The following is an 8,919-nucleotide window of genomic DNA, read 5'->3' as shown; positions in this document are numbered from 1 at the left end:
GCGTCGTGTTGCTAGCTAATCTCAAGAGTTCCTGTTGTTCCTTCCCCAGGAGGTCAGTTTACTTTCTCACTTGCATTGTCATACCTCTCTCTCCTCTCTTTTTATTTCTCATTTTCAGTTACAGCAAAAAAGCTGCATGATTCAGTTTGTCCTGACAAACTAAGTCCGGATCATATGTAGCTCAGATCTGTTTTACTCTGTTTGAATTGTTGCCTTTTTCATTCTCCCCTTCCCCTCTCTATGGAGGAGAAGTCATTAAGCACAGTCATCTTTTCTGCACTCTGCATTTGTAGTAGTTTTGCTGCTTCTCCTCTATCCTACTTCCAGAATGAACAGGGTCCAGGCTGGGTCTCTAGCACTAAAAAACATAGCTCTTTCCGTGTGACATCCTGCCACCCTTTCCTGTATGTTCCAAACCCGCAGGGTAATTTCTGTCTTTTTTTCTAGACTTTTTACCGCTTACACTGCTCATACCTCTCTCTAAACTTTACAGTTTTTCTAAGGTTATTTTATAAAACTTGAATTACAACTTCTGTATTATAAGTTACATTCTAGCTTTGTAACTTGGGAGTTTTAAATATGGGTCACTTTCTCATATAGCTTTCTTAGGTAAGGAGTTCACATGTGTATATAATTCTGAGGTCGTGCAAATATTCTGTATTTTAATTAAAACAATAGAAGTTGAAGAATCTCAACAGCTGGAAAATTCAACAGGAACAGAAGCTACGGGCCTATTTGCAGACCAAGAGCAGCAGCTAACTCGAAGTAGCAGCACTTCAGATATTACAGATCAGTTTCCATCTGATATTTTCCAAGGTAATTTTGATAAAATATAGCGATACTGTACTTCTGAAGAAAATTTTTTGCGACTTGTTCAGCCTCATAAATGCTGCTTTTATCTACTTTGGTTTCCAGCTCTACTCTAAAGCAGTTTTTATCTCGTTTTCTTAGTAAATATATTGTTGGTCTCTTGTTGAAAGAACTGTTTTTAAGAAGTTACAGACCACAAATGCGGGACACGACCCTTAAAAAAGCAGGCCGGTTAAAAAGGAAACCTTTGAATGTATGCAGTTTGTATGTAACTCTTAGACTTCTTTATCTGGCTTGCATTTAAATTTTGTGTATTCAAGCTAACAGTTCTATTTCTGTTCCTGTTGTGTAAGCATGTTATGCTTATGAAGGATCTTTCAAAACATCATGTATTCCATTTTAATGTTATATTACTTCACTAGGCTATAAATATAAGAAGCATACATGTAAATGTAACTGAAATTTTTGTACAATTTGCTATGCACTTTGGTCCCAGAATGTCTATATTTCCTGTTTACTTTCTAAAATTTCTAGGTAAAAAGGCTGGGAGTTCTCAAAATTTAACTGCTTCAGACTCCAAATCCATCCAGGAAAATAAGGGACATACAAAGAAGGAGCATGGAGCTGAGCAAGTAAGGCAAAATGGAAAGTGATTATTGATAAGATTGTAGCAACACTTTACTTCTCATCAGATACTTTTTAGGATCTAGGAACTGTAGCAACTGAAAGTGAAAAATCATTAATCGCATTTCTAGTACGGAATCTGGAATTGAGCTGTAGCTTTGTTTATAATGTTGGTTGGCATGATCGTTTTGTCTCGATCTTGTCAGCTGCTTCTGTAGTTTTGTGTAATTGGCTATATTCTAGCCTTATACAAGACTTCTGCTTTTTTATATTAAATATAATCAAGAAGTTCATAACTTTTTAAACATAAATAATTCATGGCTATTACAGAGCTACAGTACGCTGGAATAAATGTTTGATGGTTTAAAGTACTGGGGAAAATGCTTTCCTTCAGTACAATTTGTATCACCAGCTATGTATTGCAGATGTCTGTATAAGTTAACATTAGGACAGGCAAGCTTCGTAAATTTTTAATGCAACTTTTGAATAAATGGTAGAAATAATAAATGACTGAGGCTGATCATCTTCTTGGAAATATAATGCAATAGAGCATGGAGGACTTCAAGCTTAATCTCATCTTTGGACCTTGGCTCTCCCATAGATCTAGACTTGAAGTGCCATTAATACTTAGCTCTAGAAAGGAGAGAAGAGACATTTTCTGCAGAGTGCTTTCATTAATTACTTCAGGAATAAAAAAAGTATCTCAAAAAAGAAGGAAAACTAGTCTGCTTTGCATGGTAGAGGGGAGAAGGAGAGAAGTAAGCTCAGTACTTGCGGGGAATTAAAAATTAACCTGGCTCCGCGTTCTATTTTGAGGGTGTTAGAAGATGTTCACAAGCGTATGCTGCTGGGCAGTACCAGTATTGCACTTTCACCCTTTTGGCAAGTGGAGGCTGGGGTTTGACCGTATATTCACTGCGTAACTTGCTAAGGTACCATGTGAACCAGTTTGACTTCATATCACAACCCACTGAAATACTGTCATCACTGGTCACTAAGAGACAGATTGTCCAGGGAAGAGAGACCACTCTGCAGTCTGTCAGGCAGCACAATCAAACATGCATTTCTTAGGAATGATTGTCAACTCTCTCCAGTTAATTAAAAAAAAAAGATAATATTATGTTAGATAATATAATAATAATTTCTACAAGCCAGTTGCCTCTTTGGCAATAATTTGCTTTCTCAGATATATGCAGAAAGAACGAATGGATGAATGTCTGGCCAGTGGATCAGAAATTGCTTCAAGAAATTTATTTTAAAATAGTAATGCTAATAATTTCAAATATCAAAATGGAGTTTCAGAAATGTTAACTGAATTGAGGACTTTTAGAGTAAAGATTCCTTCAGCGGTTAGATCTGGTATGCTCCTAGATGTAAGGTGATGGGGCTGCTTGTTGCATATTTGCAACGTAAAACATGATACTCTCTTTTTCTGGCAGAAATTAAGTTTTGCAATTATAGTTGACATGGAGTTGCAAGAAACATGAATTTGAGGGTGATCTGCCAGATGTAAAGCAAAACAATTATGCTTAGGGACAGATCAGCATCAACTAGAAGCAGAAAATTGTCTGGAGTGTTTTCAGCAAATGGGCTATAAATCCATTTGTCAAAGAAGGTGGCGGTAAACAAAAGACCAGGTGTCTTTGCATGGGTTGTTTTGCAACAAAGTAATGCCCTGACATAATAGATGATTACTAATTTCTTTCTGAAAGATTTTTTGATACTTTTAAAAGTATTGAATGATGTCATATTTGTGGAAAAACATAAGTACAAAGTCCTGCTTGTTGGTATGAAAACTGACTTTAAGAAAGGGAGTATAACAGCTGAAATTGAAAGCATGATAGTTTCCTTAAGACATTTAAAGATATTTGAGTAGTTAAATGTTCATGAAAATATTTTGACTGAGTTGTAATTAATTTCTGATAACTGTGTGTGTCTTGAATTTTCTAAAATATGATGCAGTTCTCAAAACTGTAATAAGTTGTGATTAATTTTTTTCTCTGAAGGTACTAGTACGAAGAAGCAGTAGTACAGCTGAATTAGATTTGAAAGCAGACTTGCATGGAAATTATAGAGAGAGAGAAAAAAGTGAGTTCCAAGAAATACAGTATTTTTCTTAAGTGTCATAATTTTTTCTTGTTACAGATGCATTAAATGCTTTTCTCATCATGCTTTGCTAATGTAGTCTTTCTAAAGACTACAGAGTTTGCAATCCTTATTAATCCCCTTCTTGCTTTAGGTGAAAGTGTTAGCAGTGACACATCCATTGGCTATAATAACGAAGTAGAGATTGCACTTATCCCCTGGCAAGCTTCTGATGAAGACCATGAAGTTAATTCATCAGCAGATGTTTGTGTGGATCCTGATGCACCTCGGTGGCTTCAGCTTAGTCCTTCAGATACTGCAAATTTAACAGGTACCGTAGTGCAGAAAATGTATTTACTGCTTCAGATTTTTATCTCAAAGGAGTTCATACAGTTCCAGTTTGCTTATAAAATGTATGTTTTGTTTGGCGCATATCACTAAGTTTCGTTCATGATGTTCATCCAAAAATGAGATTTGAGTGCCCAGAGTTTCAATCTGATTATCCAGAATTTGGATAATCAGATTGAAGCTGGCATAGGTGCCAGTAAATTGTGCTCCAGAAAATGATCACCTAATTGAAGATAATTGGGTTACCTACTGTGTCAAATTACTACTAATCAACTGAGATGTGGTAGCTGATCGCTTGTGCTCTCTTAGCCTGCCCCAGTGTTCAAGTAAAAGAAATTAATTTAATTTCCATTTTAAGTTAATAAGTTTTATTTCATAGTGGAATGGTCTAAAGACATTCCTTACTATATACTTCAACTGATAGGAAATAACTGGTTAATTCACAGTAACTTCTCTCATCTTAACCCTGTTACCCTCCTTATTTCTACTTTGAAGTACATGGTGCCTATACTCCAGTAGGATGTGGTAAGTGACGTTCTCAGAAGAGTTAATTTGAAAGTAAAAGTCCTTTACCTGTTCATTTTATTTATAGTATCTTTAACATACACAACACTCATGATTATTTATTGAACTATTTTGATTCTTTGCAATTTGTAAAGGTACGTTGCCATGTAATAATTTGAGTCAGAGATGTTAGTTCAATAACTTAATGGAGTAACATATGAAACTATATTATAGGCTGATTTTGCCAACAGATATATAGTTTCAAGGATATTGTTTTCATATTCACTTTCTCTTTGACATATTTCCAATATAATGAACCAGCAGACCTAGTTCAACAGTTCAGACTGCCGTTGTGCAACAGGTAGCATATAACACACTACATGGTAAGAATTATTGTGTATGATAAATGCATTATTTTCTTTATGTCTGTGATACAAGACATTGCTCCTTTGTGTATACAAAGAGAATGAATTACATAAAATAACCTGAAAGGTAACAGACTAAAATGAAAAATGGGATAACAAATGTACAACTGCCCAACAGAGCCTGTGTGACCTTTCAGCATTTCTGGTTCTCACCCAAGTCGCAAAACCCAAGTTCGCTGTAGAAACCTCTTTGGTGGAAGGCAAAAAAAGTACTGTGATGCCACGACTGAACAGCATAGATGCAATTTCTTTGGCAATAGATCTGGTGAAGATCATTCTAATGTGCTTAATAAGTAATATTTGTTGTAACACTTCGGGGATTCATAATGCTACAACAAACAAAAAAAGCAACAATCCCCAAATTTTTATAAAAATAGATTGAAGCAAACATAAAAACATTTAAAACAGCTTTTATTTTGCTAACCCTCTTTGGGTCCTGGGAGGACGTGAGTTACTTCCCCTTGCTTGTGTAGAAGTTTGCAGCAACTTTCCTTGAAACGCTGGCTGCTGAGCTGAGCACTGCAGGGTGCCACGCTGGACCATAGCTCTGATTCTGCCTGCAGACAGGCTGCTACGCAACTTTCCCTGGTCTGGTAGAAGATAACGTAATAGCTTTCGTCATTAAAATTTGCACTTCAATATGGAATTTTTCTTTTACTGTTGAAGCATATTAATTCCACTAGCCTGACAGTCTTCACAAATCCCTGCTTTCCTTCTCAGTTTGCGTGCGGCTATCTCAGGAACTGCTTCTGTATGAAATAATAATGCCTGAGCATATTCTTTATCACTAGTAGTGCATACTTTTCAGTTTCTTTGTTCAGTTGCATTTCCAGGTCATTTTATACTGTGTGATTTAAAAAAGAAAGGACTCTTAGCAATAGAAATATTACCTATAAAAGCCAGTTATTGACGGAATAAATCTCTAGGGAGTATGTGAATGGTCCATTTAACTGCATTTCCCTCCCTGCGAAAAAAACACCCGTGAATGGGGCCGGTCTGTCTGGTATTAAACTGATCTATAACTGTGTCTTGTCTATGTGGAAGCCCTTTAGCCTACATTTTCTGCCATTTTTTTACTTTGAATCATGCGCTAACTTGAGCAATGAAAAAGAGAGATGATTTGATGGGAGAGAATACTTTTGAGATGGAAGATGGTTAGAAGGAATAACATTCCTATTTTGTTGACAAAATTTATACTGTACACTGCATTTCTAATTCATGGAAATGGAACTTTTTTAAATTTACAGACAGTAGTGAATTCCTTGCCGATGACTGCAGTATAATTGCTGGTGGAAGCCTTATCGGTTGGCATCCTGATTCTGCTGCCGTGTTATGGAGGAGGATATTGGGAATTCTTGGGGATGTGAACAATATACAGTCACCTAAAATCCATGCAAAAGTTTTTGGGTATCTTTATGAGTTGTGGTATAAACTTGCAAAGGTATTGTATATGGTGCTTACCTCTAATAATAACAACTATTTTTCTTTTGTTGTAAAAATCAGTATTGAATTTCATTTAGTATTAGCGTCGGGAACGTAAGCATGAGATTTGGAGGTTTCTGTCATAAAGAAAAATAGTCTTGTTTGATTTCTAGTAGGTATCCCCAGTAAGCAATGTTCCTGTTCAACAACAGAGAATTTAGATTGGTTAATTTAAATGGGGTGAGGAAACAGTAGCAAAGAAAATAGAAGTATAGAATAGGATACCGCAAATGTTGGTATTTGGTGTAAAAGCTCACGGTATGACCTAAAATGGTAATATTTGCTTGGGCTGTGGGGAAGCACTATAGAACAAGCTTTCCTGGTAGTTTTGGCTTAAGTATAGTGCAGGGTGTAGTGCCTTTACAGTAAATAAAATGAAAAAGTAATAATATGAAATAAAGAGCATTAATAAAGTAAGCTATCAGTTTTATTAACTCTCTTCTTGTAAAAACATTAGATACGGGACAACCTTGCTATAAGTGTGGACAATCAGTCTACTCCCTCTCCTCCCATCTTAATTCCTCCTCTGAGGATATTTGCATCATGGTTGTTCAAGGTAAGTTATTTCTAAAACTTTCACACATTAGTATTTACTTCTATATCAATATTGAATTTGTGTATATGTAGTTACATTATTTTTAATTGTTACTATCATTGCTGGCTAAGAAGACAAATAACCAAAGGCTATTTGGACTTGAATCTATTTTAATAAATACACGGAACAGATTTGCTTTATGGAAAATCTACCAAAGATACAATTTTGCGTTAGCTGGCTACTAGGAAAAAAAGTAATAATACAAGGTTTTTGCTCTTTTCAGGCAACCACCTTGCCAAATGAATACAAGGAAGGGAAACTTCAGGCATACAGGCTAATCTGCGCTATGATGACTAGGCGTCAAGATGTTCTGCCAAATTCTGATTTCCTGGTTCATTTTTATTTTGTGATGCACCTTGGCTTAACAAGCGAAGACCAGGTACGAACATTACTTGAAAAAAAATTAATTTATTAGTCTGTGCTGATGGAAAAGTCTGTATTTTCGCATTTGAAGGTCTGAAGCAGAAAGGAAGCAATGCTTTGCAACAATTGTTGCATGAAATTATCCTGTGTAGCCTAGTCTGTACCTCTCTTCAGATTACGTAGTCCTAACTTTCCCATTGCTTTCCCAGTTACAAATTTTTAAGCAACAACTACTTATTTGTGACTTACTGTCACAGATGCTTATTGATGTTTACTTACAATTCTGAGGAATAATCTGTGATGATGTCTATCTGCATTGCACCATTAGTAGCTGAGTCAAGCTGGTCACGTTAAAAATGTTCAGACACTCAGCTGATATTAAGTCTTGAGCTACATAGTGTGTTTGACCAGTATGTTTAAACTTTCGGTTCTGCCAAAGCGGGAGCCTTGTGTGTCCGACAGCCCTACCGTGTTCCTGTACGAACTGTGATGCTGTGAAATCGGTGCTTCCAGAGCAGCTGCTGGAGTTGGTCCCTCACTCACATTATTTACAACATCAGGGAGATAGTGGTTACTCCCAGCTCACGTTACAGATCTTTTTACCTTCTATCACGAGGTAAAATGCTAGATGCGATCTTGGGCAAAGGAGGGGCTGTGAAGAGCTTTGTGTTAATTTATGAGCAGCATCTGCTCTCAGCACACCCTTTTGAATGCCCTGTGCCATTGCTTGCAAGGACATCCTCAAAAATTAGAATTAATGTTGTCCTCTCCAGACCTTTCCCCTTCAAGGTTAGTCCTTCAGGGGATGTTTAAAGATGTCATACCAGCTCTTTTTAACTGGAGACTGAAGGGAGAACTGAGACAGAAGGTTATCTTATCACTGTAACCAGGAGGTGCATCCAAAACATTCTGTTTCTGTGGATAAATACCTGTGTCCTGCGTTGGCCTAAAGTATTCAGTGGGAAATGAGGAAAAGGCTCAGTCTGTCAAGATGTAAGAATATTATTGGGCCACAGAAACAGCTAAATACTCTTAAAAACTGCAAGATTTACTCTTTAGGCCAAGTAGAGAATGTCTAAAAACACTTCCATGTTTTTATAGCTGTAGGAGTGAGTTTTCTTGCTTAAAAGAAATAGTCTAATGAAAGCACTGGCTCGAGCTGTGCTGTGGATGCCAGCAGAGGGCACGCAGACCCCTTCATAAAACCTGCAGTGGTCACTTCTGCTTCTCCGGAGCATTGTTTCTGGTGCCTTCAGTAAGCCAGAAAGAAGAGGCTTGCACACATTTGGTTATTTTTGAGATGAGAGAGAAATAATGAATTGTTACCAGGCTCTTGAACTCTAGATCTGTTCCTCCTGAAAAGTTAAGAGCATTTGGAAAAAATCTTCCTTTTAAAGAGATAACGGAGGGGTGGGGCAGAGAAGAATAGAAAAGAAAGGGTTTTCTTCTGGAACAACCTCAGAGTCCTGGCTGCTGCTGAAACTTAGAAAAAAACATAAGCATCTGCCATTTATAAAGCACAAATGGGGAAAGATAAAAGTGTACTGGGAACTCCCCTTTTTGCCACTCTCAGTATGTTACCTGAGGGTAATGAATAGCTTGTTACTCTTTCATTTCGTTAATGCCATTCAGATTTCAGACAGTTAACATTGCTTGGTTTACAGAGTAACTTCATTTCCCTAC

General features: G+C 36.8%; 1 protein-coding gene across 1 annotated transcript in view; it reads left to right on the top strand.

Moving 5' to 3' along the window:
• RALGAPA2 (Ral GTPase activating protein, alpha subunit 2 (catalytic)) overlaps positions 1-8,919 on the top strand; it is an 82,052-nt gene that overhangs the window by 39,276 nt on the left and 33,857 nt on the right. The window contains exons 18-24 of the mRNA XM_010288260.1: positions 679-816; positions 1,345-1,442; positions 3,441-3,522; positions 3,674-3,850; positions 6,044-6,237; positions 6,736-6,834; positions 7,097-7,252. Coding sequence (XP_010286562.1) covers positions 679-816; positions 1,345-1,442; positions 3,441-3,522; positions 3,674-3,850; positions 6,044-6,237; positions 6,736-6,834; positions 7,097-7,252 — 944 coding nt within the window. The remainder of the gene's footprint in view (positions 1-678; positions 817-1,344; positions 1,443-3,440; positions 3,523-3,673; positions 3,851-6,043; positions 6,238-6,735; positions 6,835-7,096; positions 7,253-8,919) is intronic.

Source organism: Phaethon lepturus, unplaced genomic scaffold (assembly GCF_000687285.1).
Source record: "Phaethon lepturus isolate BGI_N335 unplaced genomic scaffold, ASM68728v1 scaffold27735, whole genome shotgun sequence".
Lineage (NCBI taxonomy): Eukaryota > Metazoa > Chordata > Aves > Phaethontiformes > Phaethontidae > Phaethon > Phaethon lepturus.
Note: the sequence above shows the minus strand (reverse complement) of the source record. Positions and strands in the feature narration are given on the sequence as shown.